Source organism: Protopterus annectens, chromosome 11.part0 (genome assembly GCF_019279795.1).
Source record: "Protopterus annectens isolate FY-2018-M chromosome 11.part0, PAN1.0, whole genome shotgun sequence".
Lineage (NCBI taxonomy): Eukaryota > Metazoa > Chordata > Ceratodontiformes > Protopteridae > Protopterus > Protopterus annectens.
Window position 1 is genome coordinate 843199996 of NC_056745.1, and position 13171 is coordinate 843213166.

General features: G+C 39.7%; 1 protein-coding gene across 1 annotated transcript in view; it reads left to right on the plus strand.

The window, feature by feature from the left end:
- CAMK1D (calcium/calmodulin dependent protein kinase ID) overlaps positions 1 to 13171 on the plus strand; it is a 2521771-nt gene that overhangs the window by 1990336 nt on the left and 518264 nt on the right. Inside the window, exon 4 of the mRNA XM_044088260.1 lies at positions 6778 to 6916. Coding sequence (XP_043944195.1) covers positions 6778 to 6916 — 139 coding nt within the window. The remainder of the gene's footprint in view (positions 1 to 6777; positions 6917 to 13171) is intronic.

Here is a 13171-nt window from a genome sequence, read left to right on the forward strand (position 1 = left end):
GGGGCATTATACTCAAAGATTGGCCCAATGAGTGCTGAGTAAAGGAGGACAATGACATCCCTGGATCTAGAGTCAACCTTCTTGTTTATGGGCTGCAGCAATAGAGAAGGACTTTGGACACATGATAATCAGATGTTAGGTCACTGTCTACATAACTTCCCAAATCCTTAACTACAGGGTCAACTCTTAAGGGTCTGTTGTCAATGGTAGCTCCCTGGGAAAGTCGACTTTCCAAAGGAGGCAATGCAGTTTTTGGCATTTAATTTTAGTCTGTATGTGGTTCCAGTTAATTGTTTGGGAAAATCCTTACTGTAGGAAGGTTGAGTCTTTTGGGGATACGTTTATTGCTCCTAGCTTGCAGTCATCTCCATATTTAGTTAGCCAAAGCCCCGTAGTATTAGCTTTGACATCTGAGAAGTATATGGCAAATAGAAGTGGTCATAGCACTAAACCCGGGGGGGGGGATCCACTGGTGGTGGTAGCTTGCTCTGTTTTGATCTCCTGCATCCTGTCAATGAGCCAATTGACATTCCAGCAGGTTTTGAAGAGGTTTATTCCTAGTTTATTAATCTTTTCTACTATGCCTGAAATGAGGATTGTGTCAAAAGCCTTGGCTAGGCCAAGGTAGGCAGTGAGAACTGGTGACCTTTTTAAAAAAAGATCACATAGTTGAGTAAGCATGACATGCCTTTGATTAATCCAAACTGAGATTGGTCCAGTGTTTGTCGGTTCCCTGTTTCCAAATTGATTAACTGCATGGCAATTCTTTCCATGATTTTGCATATGAGGCTGGTCAGACTTATGGGTCTGTAACTGCTTGGGTCTGTGGATGGTCCTTCATTCTGCTGAGAAAGAGAAATTTTGCTATTCTACATTCACCTGTATGAAACCCACATGGAGCAGTGTTATTAGTGGTGTGGGTAAATCTTGCTTCATGCAATTTAAGATGTATCCTGAGATATTGTCAGGAACCATTGACACAGTGTTTTTTGCTTTTGATAGCACTTTCTGGACTTGGTGTTGTGTGAGTGCTGATGGTGAGTTGGTTTCAGATATTTCATGTGAAATAGATGAGGGGGGCAATAAAGTGCGAGAAGAATTTATCAGCTAGTGGATTAGTTATATCTTCAGCTTCGGTGTAGGTAATATCACATAAATCAGCTCAGTGCATCATTGTGTTGTGCTCCTAAGATCGTAAACATAACTAAAAAGGGCCTAGTGTTTATCATTTGCTTGACTGTCTATTTTTGCCTTTAACTTGGCTTTGGTAGATTTAATTCAGTTGCTTGTTTAATTTAACGATGAGGGTGAAATCATTCTCTGTATTGCTTGTCTTAATTTTAGTCAATAGTCTCTTCCTTATATTATAAAACTTGCTGATATTAAAGTTCCAGCAGGGTGGTTTGATTTTCGGGTGTACCCTTTACTTGTTCCTGCAGGTACAGCCACATCCATACAGCTGTTTATATGCTGGTATAGTTTAAAGGTGTGTGTTTTCTCATATTCCATAGAGTTAACTAGGTTTGTTGGGGAGTTGGAGCTTGCCACTGTATCACTTTGGAGTACGTAGTTTGCCATTGGGAACTTTTTAAATGTACCAGGGGTTGAAGTGGTTCCCAGGTTGAATTTTATTTTGAAGGAGACAGCTTTATGATCAGAACTACAAATGACAAAGCTGCGTAAGGAATGATGCAAGATGCCCCCATTCCTAAGTCAGAACAAGGCCTAAGATGTTATTCTTTTTAGTGGGTAATCTGAGTATTTTTTCCAGGGCATTTGTATTGAGAAAGTCCAGTAATTTATGTGCTTGTGCACTAGTAGTGCTATAGGTTTCCCAGTTGCTAGTTGTATAGTTCGGATCACTCATGAAAATGGTATTGGATTTATTACTGAATGGCTCCAGTTCTTGTACATAAATATTATGTCTTTCTTGGGTCATAAAAGGAGTTCTATTGCTAGTTAATATATGATGCGGGATTTGTCAGATGGTGAGTTAGACATGAAGATGCTCCAGTGCATCATGCTGATTTACCAGCCTTGCTGTTTGTCTGTTCTGGCAGAAAACTGAGATATTTCCACCTTTTCTGCAGTAGCTGGTCAAAACACATGGAAGGTGTTATAGCCCTGTACAGCCAAAGATGTTTCTGCTGTTACAAACCATGTCTTAGTCACTACTTCCTCCAAGGAGAGAAGGGCTTATAGGGAGTTGAGTTTTTTGTTCAGGCTTGTAGCATTGATGAGTAACATCTTCATATTTTCCTTCGCTTTTTCATTATGTTGGTAGTTATATCTGGTTTGCATTGAAAAAAAAACAAGGCACTTTGGGGATGGAAAATGTCTTTGCCAATAACTGATAGTAAGAACCAAAATGAAGTGCACCAGTGCCACAAGCCATATGACGTGGCACTGGTGGATTTCAGTTTGGTTCTTAGTTTTTTAGCACTGGGAGCTCCTTTGTGTTTGTGTCTGATATTTAAAAGCCTAGAGAAGATAGGTGTATGGTCTGCCAATCATGTTGTCTCAGGCTGACAAATAATGAACTCCCTCCAAATGGCACCAGAAACTAAACCAGTTTTTGAAGTCTGTTATTTTTTCTCATACTGCAACATCATTTTTGGAGAAGGTGGAATACTACTCAATGCTAGACTCATACCTGCCTGTGACACTTAGTCTCAAAGCTTCACATGTCTCCCTTCATATTGTCCAGGGAGGTGAACCTCGGGTCATTGATACCCTCATGAACTATGACAGAGTCATACTGGTACTTGTTATTCAAGGACTTGAGTCCATGTGTGAACTGAAGGATTCTGGCACCAAATGGACAACTAGCCATCTTTCTTTCCTTGCTCTGCCTGTTAAGAGGTAGATCTGCATGCCTTACAGTGATGTTACGTATAAATAGAATGTCTCATGGGCTTATTATCCATGATTCTGAGACTCTTTGTGTTATGAGAGGTAGTAGGCTTAACAGGTAAGCGGTGTAGCTGAGGGTGCTTTTTGCCTGTGCTGTATTTTTGAGGTCTTTCATGTTTAGACAAGTTAATCTTTAGAACCTCAGCATATGAAGGATTATGGGTAGTAGGATGGTCATGGTGAGGTGTGTTGCCTGGTATACTGCTGATGATCCTGATGTCTGAGTTTTGTGTGTGTGTGTGTGTGTGTGTGTGTGTGTGTGTGTGTGTGTGTGTGTGTGTGTGTGCGCATGCACATGTGGGCATCTGTATAATACAGTAATAAGGGTTTCTCATACCACGCAAGAAAGATTTATTTTTTTAATTATTTATTGATATTGTCGCTTAGTTCTGTGTGTTGAGCAACACATCAGCAGGGAGCTGGGATCAGTGAGATCAGATGTATCGTACACCAACTGCAGATTCATGATTCTGGTCCCATAACTTATATGTTGGGGTTGGCATGTACTCTGCTGTTGCAGTGTTTCTAAATTCCTGGGGCTCATTTGCATGGCTGTTTCATGCATGAGGTAAGTCCCAGTGCCTTACTTTAGAGTGTAGCAGTCTTGAGTATCACACTTTTTTGTTTACAACTTCACCACACAGTAGCCTTACTACATGGGGACACAATGATCATGACTTGCACTACACATGAATTGCAGCACACAGGAGAATTACTACTCTCCACTAGTGTGCATTTATCAAAACTCTATCTCCAGCTAAACAGCATTACAAGCTACAAGCAATGCATATTGTGAATAAGCAGGATCTCAACAATCCTGGGTCACTTAAACTGCATTGAATTAAAGGATCACCTACTAAACTACATTATCCATTTTGCACTAACTATAGATGTTTGCATTTCTTGCAGATCGGCCAATGTAGAGAGTATTGCAACAATAAAATAATGATGAAATAACAATATAGTGCATCATTTGGAAGATAAAAAGGACAAATTATTTTACCCCACAGTGTAAGACAGTAGAAATATCATATCAACTGTTCTGACATGGAGTCAAAGTTATCTGAAACAACATATAATCTTGAACTAGGACTCCTTAATAAAATGTGGATTCTTGAGATGGACTCAAAAACATTGATAAAAGGTCAGAATCACTCAAATACTCAAGTGAGCTCACAAAATCAACATAATTAGTACTTTTGGTGGAAGGCAAGCTCTCCTAAACCCACACCCCCTACTAATTAAACATAGGCATAAACATGAGATCACAAATAAATACTATAGCATTGTTCTTTCATGGCAAAACACCAGAAACACCCATTAATGATCACATGTGAGAGTGTCACTTGTTTGGTACTCTCAAGCTTGGCATTCCTTTAAAATCATATCAATATCAGCAGTTACGGTCCATTTTCTGAAACTGACATTAAATGTTTGCACATACAGGAAGGAATAAAATATTAGTTTTATATAAATGGTTATGATGGTGTGAATCTAGTATGCTTGGCTGAAAGAGATTTCACAAAATACATTTTTCACCAGGAAAGTACCTGCCCCTCTCCCATGGGGTAAGGCTTCCACACCACTGTTCTTCTACAACATCTGTAATATGCCCCAAGGTCACTGCTTTTCGAAGTAAGAAGTAAGTCTGTGACAGAGTAACTCTGTCTGAGCCACCATTTTTTAGCAAAACATCCAAAGTAAAAAGAATGACTCAGCCATATATCTGGATACCTTTTAAATAATGTCTCAGTACTTCAGTTTTCAGTAACATGTTAGTAGGCTACATACACATGCATTTCTACAAAGGAGTGTATCTGCTCTGTGTTTAGTATGAAAACAGAACAATGAAAATTGATTAAATTAATCACCAAAGCAGCTATGCCAACAATATGATGGCCAGTGTGATCCTTTTTAAATGCTTTTTTGCAAAACTGTCAGTTATCTGATTGATCTTCTAAATTTTTCATAAAACTGACAAATCTAGCCAAATGTTTCCCTAGATATTGTTTTGATTTCAGTAATTGTTTATGAACTTGACAGCTGCAGTTTCTTTTCTTCAGTTCAGTCAGAGGGTGAGTTATTATATACTGCTGCACACTGCGTATCTATACCTGTTTCCAATAAAATGTGCAGACTTCTTATTCTTGATTTCTAGCATCACACACCAGTTTTCATATGACTCATACAAATATCTTTCAATTATTACAGTATGATTTATTAGCAATAACCCTGAATGAATTACTGTGCACGATCATTCTACCATGGACATGTAATATATATATATATATATATATATATATATATATATTTAGGAGTGACTCATTCCAGCAAATCATATTAAAAAATGAATCAGAAGTGTAATTCTTGACTCTCTGCTAAGTTTTTAAAAGCCATTTCCCAGAAAGTAGAACTTCTTGTTCTTAATTCTAGTATCTTTGTAACTGCATATCTCTCTGAGCGGCATCCTGATGAGGCTTGGTTGACTTGTTTTATGTTTGATTTATTTTGACACCAAAACATTATAAAGCAGCTTTAAGCATGAAGGACTCCCCCCTAAACTGAATGCTGAGATGTTTGCTGTGGATTTCGTGTCTGCTTACATCATAATCCCTCCAACCCTCGCACAAATGCAGACACATGTAATTTCCCTTCTCCACACATACCCTGTGATACACCCTGTACAGTATTTAAGGTGGTTTTCATAGATAGATAGGTAGATAGATAGATAGATAGATAGATAGATAGATAGATAGATAGATAGTCTAGCATCTGAACAGTTCAGATCAGGTGCTTAGGTCAAATAGAAGTAACAGTTGCATAATAGAATGATACAGCTTTGAAGTCATTTTTGTAGTTAAAAGTATAATATGTATATATGAATTTAAGTCTACAGTTTTCTTTTCTAAGACCAAATACAGTTTTTCCTTGTCTGACTGGTGACAGCATAGTCTTTGATGCATAACCCTGCAAAACTAATAATACCCTGGGGGACATTTATCTGATGTGTATAATTTTTCGTAGAGAAAAATAATTCAGTATTTGCATAATCTACAACAGCTGTCACAACTTTCCAGTCAAGATGATTTTACCTAATGTGTAAATGCAGATGCAAGCTACGGTTACATGGAACACAATCATCTTTAAATAGACTTTAAGCTTCTAGGCACTTTTTGTAGATAATTTTATGCTAACAGTTGTCACCCTGGCCTAGGTTAAATATACATTTACTGCTCTTCATAGAACACTATTATTCAGATCACTTTAATTTTTAATACTAATGAGTTATCTCATGTTAACTGATATCCCAAACATAACTCGCCCTCACCAAGAATGCATTATACATTTTATGATCAGATGGAGAGATAATTATTTACATTTTTAATTCAGGGGAAAGCATGAATAATATACAGTGACTATGACTCATGTCTGATTTTTTTTTTTACGTAAAAGTCTTGACAGCAGGTAAACTTGCAAAGTACATTTCAGAAAGCATCAGTCTTTCACACTGATTTACTACATTATTAAGGACACTTATTACAAATGTACTTAGTGAAGATTTAAATAAGATATGCTATTTTAGTTTGATGTTGATGTTTACTTATAAATTTGTGACATATATGAAATAATATGGGTGATGTGTGCATGCATGCATATATATATGTATATATATATATATATATATATATATATATATATATATATATATTAAGGTTAAATATCTTGGAATAACTGTGTTTTATCAATCCCCTTTAACTGATTGTCTTTGTTTACAACTGTGCATATTAATGAAGTCTTCTAAAGGTTGGAAAGCAGTATTGCATATTTCTTTTAAATGACCATGCTCTTCTTATTTTTTTAAAGGGTTTCTGGAGGGGAACTCTTTGATCGGATAGTAGAGAAAGGCTTTTACACAGAGAAAGATGCTAGCACCCTGATACGGCAGGTCTTGGACGCTGTGTATTATCTTCACAAAATGGGCATTGTGCACCGAGATCTCAAGGTAATGCATCTGGTGTTGTGAAAAATATAAGTTCATCAGCATTTTTAAATTGTTGTAATAACATTACCATCTCCTTAGTGGAAAAAATTAAAATTAAATCATGACTCTTTTTTTTCTGACATTCCATTATGCTTAATAACGCTAGTTATAACACAAGCAGCAAGCTTCATATTTTGTCTCATTTATCACAGGTTTAACACAACATAAAGCAAGTAATATAGCTTTATTAAGGAGTGCTGTGCTTCACCTTTACTAATGGATTGCAGTAAACTGCATCAGAACAGGCTACCTGCATCAGTACAGAGTACCTGCATTGGCAAAGAGTACCTGGATCACAGAGTACCTGCATCAGTACAGAGTACCTGCTTCAGTACCGACTATCTGCATCACAGAGTACCTGCATCAGTACAGAGTACCTGCATCATAGAGTAATGGCATCAGTATAGAGTACCAAAGAGTACCTGCATCAGTACAGACTACATGTTTCAGTATAGAGTGTCTGCATGACAGAGTACCTACATCAGTACAGAATACCTGCATCACAGAGTACCTGCATCAGTACAGAGTACCTGCATCAAAGAGTACCTGCATCGATACAGAGTATGTGCATTACTACAAAGTACCTGTATCAATACAGAGTACTTGCATAACAGAGTACCTGCATTACAGAGTACCTGCATCAGTACACAATATCTGCATCACAGAGTACCTGCATCAGTACAAAGTACCTGCATCAATACAAAATACCTGCATCACAGAGTACCTGCATTAGTATAAAAGTCCTGCATCGCAAAGTATCTGCATCAGTATAGAGTACTGGATCATTGAGTACCTGCATCAGTACAAAGTACTTACATTAGTATAAAAGACCTGCATCGCAAAGTATCTGCATCAGTACAGAGTACTGGATCATTAAGTACTTACATCAGTGCAGAGTACATATATTACAGAGTACACGTATTAGTACAGAGTACCTGCTTTACAGAGTACATACATTAGTACAGAATACCTGCATCACAGAGTACCTGCATCATTACAGAATACCTGCATCACAGAGTACCAACATTAGTACAGTGTACCTAAATCATTACAGAGTACCTGCATCACAGAGTACCTGCATCAGTACAAAGTATCTACATCAACAAAGAGTGTCTGCATCAGTACAGAGTACCTGCTTCACAGAGGATTTGCATCAGAACAAAGTGTCTGCATCAGTACAGAGTACTTGTATCAGTACAGAGAGCCTGCATCTGTACAGAGTAACCGTATGTGAAGAAAGGAAGGAGATAGGCAATACTTGGAGTGGCCAGATGTCTGACAATATATCTTAGAGAGGGAGATGGTAATGCACAGGGTGAATAAAGAATCAGGAGGTGAGAAGACTTAAAAAGGTTATGAGGTCCAAACTGAGTCAGGATTTTCCATTGACATGAGAAAGTACCACATAACTTTGAAAGTGGTTGACAGATTGAATGGGCATTTGGAATGGATTTTACAGAGCTCACTGAATGAATGAATGAATGAATGAATGAATGAATGAATGAATGAATGAATGAATGAATGATTGTTTTAAAATGGTCTTGGGTGCCTGGAAAACGGGAAAAATGGGAGGGCTTTTACATGATGCTAGCTGATTATCTTAGATTGAATATAGCATCTATTATTCTTTTCTTGCTGGCATAATTATGTATGTGCACATATTATTTATACTCCCTCAGCCTTTCACAGTCTCAGCTGTTCTCCACAGCCTCTGTGCTCACCCATCCCAGAATCTGCACTCGCACATCCCTGAATCACCCAATCACTCCTTCCTGGATACTCCAGATGTTATGTTTCACCAAGTGGGACCACTCTGTACTTCTCTTGATGCTGACCTCAAGAATAGGCTTGGGAATGAGGCTACCCAGTGAGGATTCACAAGCACAGACATGTCTACTTGCAGTAGATGGCCAGTTACCTTAGCTATGGAGTTGGCAAGTGCAAAGTTAGCAGGTGCAAAGTTAGCAGGATATAACTGCCCCCCCATTTTTAAACCTCAAATGTCTTGCAAGACCTTTGATCTCCACCATAGTTAAGCCTGGCATCAAGGGTTTCCCTCACCGTCCCATGGTATAAGAGAGCTGGTCATTTGCTGATCCATTCCATTTCCCTGGCCATCCCCATTGGCAGCCTAAGTCCATTCCTAAATGCAAGTTGCTAGCAGCACAAATGGATGTCCTGTCTCTGTCCATTGGGCTATCTATGTTTATTTATTTTTGCATAATATGAGTAAAAAGAGGAAAGATTAAGAAATAGTTAGTTGTGAGTAGACTGATGATATTTCATCTCAGACTTATCTCCCTTGTAGATGATAATGTTTGTTTAGCATACACTTTAAAGATGTTCTGTCCTTCAGTTCTGATTTTTCCAACACAAGACATGTAGTCTGAAATATATAACTGAGCTGCCCTATCAATTTCTAGTTGAGAGTGTTGGCTCTGATTGTATAAGGTGACTGTTTAGTTGATCAAGTTAGAATTCCTGAACCTGAAGTGTTTATCCTTTTCAAGTATCATTACTTTCAACATCTCTGAAGAAATTTCTCCTCATTTTTTTTAATATACCAGGTTGAATAAGGAGAAAATTACAGTCAGCTGCCTGTCGGGTGCCAGGATCCACCACATAACGCATGCACTCAAGTCACTCCACAACAAGTACAAATATGACTCTGTCATTGTCCATGTTGGAGTGAATGACTTGAGACGTACCTCCCTGGACTACATGAAAAGAGACATGGAAGAGGTCTCGGATCATGTGGCCCAGGCAGGTATGACCCTAGCCCTGAGTAGCATCCTGCCTTCGTCCAGAATGATACCACAATATAAGGATAAAATGATTGACTTCAACAATTGGCTAAGCTTATGGTGTCATTCAAAGGGGATCCAGTATCTGTCTGCCTGGGATGACATGATTGACAGACCACGATGCTTTGCCAGAGATGGTCTGCACCTGTTGCCCCTGGTATTCAGGTTACTGGCTAAGGCTCTTGCCACCCCTATAGTGCCTTTTTTAGGCAAACTTCAAAGGACAAAACCACCACCGTAACAGGAACAAGCATGCAAATTCTGAAGGTAATGCTACTTAATGCTAGAAGTCTAAACCTCAAAATGCACTCTCTCGAGGCACTCCTAAAAATGGAGAACATCGATATCTGTGCAGTAACTGAGACCTGGTTCAAGGCTCCAGAGAGCACCCCTGCAATACCAGGCTACAACTCTTACCACACTTTTCGGCCACCAAACCAGGACCGAAACACTAAAGGTGGAGGAGTGTCAATATTCACCAAGGATATTCACACCACCAGGCTAGTTGGCCAACACAATGTGTCTGAAATTCTCCAAGTGCAACTAACACTAGGTAAGACTGCAATCCAAATTGTAGCTTGCAACAGATCCCCCACCATACCCCAAGATTCTCACTACACCTTTCTAAACATACTGGAAAATATTAAGATAGAAGCAAACAACCTAATACTGGGTGATTTTAACTACCCTGCCATTAACTGGGAAAACTACTCATGTCCCAACACCTTTGCGCAACGGTTCTTGGAATTCATAAATTCCAATGCCCTGGATCAACTAATCCATAGTCCCACCAGGGGCTCCAATATCCTAGACCTGGTCATTACCAACATGGGAAATCAATGCTCCATACCTATGGTCACCCCCTCGTTAGTCAGGTCTGACCATAAGCTAATCACCCTTAACATCCACATCCCACCCCCCCCAGTAAAGAAACCACCATAAAAAACCTCTCCAAAGCCAACTTCATGCTACTCAAGTCAGAAGTGACAAACTTTATGATACCCATGCAGACGGGAACTGAAAGTTCAACTGCTGAATCCTACACTAAGGCACTGTACGAGCATGCATGAATCGTGCCATCCCAAATAGAACCAAAATGCTCTCATCCAAATAAAGGAAGCCAATCTGGTGGTCCCCTGCCATAAACAAACTTTACAACAAAAGGAAGAAACTTTTGCAGAAAAGAGGAAAATCCCAGGATGCAAAAAACTCCCTTACTAGCCTCAGTAAGAAACTGAGATGCCTCATAAAATCCTCCAAAGCTAGTTACGAAAATAAAATTGCTAAAGATTCCAAAGACAGCCACAAAGCATTCTATAACTATGTCAAGAATCTAAATGGCAATGCTCAGATCTGCTCTGAGCTAAAACAGAATGGCATTAAATATACTGATCCGAAGGATATTGCCAATATCCTGGCAGATCGATTCAGTACCAACTTCACCCCCCCTCTCACCCCCTAAATGGCCCATCTCAATACCGGAAGATTGCCAAATTCCAGTAATAACAGCCACACAAGTACAAAACGCACTGTCTAAAGCCAAGAATACAGCATCCATGGGACCAGATGACATCCCGGGCTGTGTACTACATGAACTACAATATGAACTGGCACCTCACCTAAGTGTCATGTTTAATCATAGCCTCACCTCAGGTTTCGTGCCCACTGAGTGGCGCAGAGCTACAGTTATCCCAATCCACAAGGGGGGGATCCACCTTGGATCTCAGAAACTACCGTCCCATCAGTCTGACAAGCCTTATCTGCAAGCCCATGGAGCGTATTATCATGGAACTTATAAACAAAGACATTGGCAACCTTCAAACACTGGACCCCACCCAGTTTGGGTTTGTGAAGGGCCGATCTTGTCTCCTGAACCTGATTGACTTCTTTGAATCAGTCTCCAGAGCCATGGACAAGGGTAAGGTGGTCCACACAGCCTATCTAGACCTTGCCAAGGCCTTTGACACCATCCCCCACTCTGGAATCATAGATAAACTTACTAAGTTGGGCATTAATCCCTATGTCACTCAATGGGTTGCTAAATGGCTTACTGATAGAACCCACACTGTAAAAGTAGCCGACTCCAAATCCAGCTCCAGACAAGTGACAAGTGGAGTACCTCAGAGTTCAGTCCTGGGGCCGCTCTTGTTTGGCATCTACTTCACTAAGAGACTCTGGCTAACAAAGTTTGCAGATGACTGCAAACTGGGAGCCATTATTGAATCCCCAAATGATGTGGATACTCTACAAAAGGGCCTTACAGAAACAGATGCTTGGTGCCAGAGCCATGGGCTCAAGCTCAATGCCAAGAAATGTATTGTTATCCCCTTTAGGAAAAAACATGTATCCATGAATTACCATATAGGTGGCAGTACACTAAACACAGAAAGTGTGATAAGAGACTTAGGGACACAGGTGGACAGTGGTCTCACCTTCGATAACCACATCACCACAACAGTCAGGAAATCCTTCTATGTGGCACACCTCATCAAGAAGGGCTTTTCATCCAGAAAAAAGGAGATCATTGTCCCACTGTACTCATCCCTCATTAGACCCATTATAGAATACAATGCCCCATTTGGTATGTACCTCTCAAGACATCTGCAACAACTGGAAAGGCCTCAGAAATACCTCACTAAAAGAATCACAGGCCTAAAGCAGATGCCCTACGCTGACCGCCTTAAAAAACTCCAGCTATACTCTGCCACATATCGTCTACTCAGAGGCAATCTCTGCTTAACATACAAGGCCATGTCAAACCCAGAGCTGTTGGACATGCTACACTTAAAGAAATCCCAATCCCTCAGAGCTACACGCTCCAGGGATCTAAACCTTGTCATCACAATAAACAAAACATGCTGGAGGGATAGGTTCCTGACCCAGAGACTCACCAGACTCTGGAATAGATTGCCCATACATGTCAAGCAGAGTGCCTCTTTGGACCTCTTCAAGAGGAACCTTGACGATTGGATGGGAGAAAGGAAATTCACCCCAGGGATCACGTCAGTCGCCCTGCTAGACAGGGGTCCAGGAAAGTAAATAATGTGGGAACAAATAGCCAGGGAATTGTTATGGCTAGGCTTGTATAGGCCCTAGGGCTGATAGCCTAGTACCAACCTATGAACCTATGAACCTATAACTTAGTAATATCTTACTTTACCTTTGTTGCTCATGTAGAGTTTATTGCTTTTGTCTGAAATTGAGTTTTTTTTTCTCTGTGTTTCAGTGGTCTTTATTTAAACTTGATGCAAGAACTCAGTGTGTTTTAATTGTCATGAAGATACATATACACTTTTCAGGAACTGAAGCATCATCTCACAGTAATATGTCTCTTGCCATCATTTCTTTTGACTTTGTTATCAGGTTCCTTCTTACCATTTCACAAAGGGCAGCATAACAGGACATTTTATGC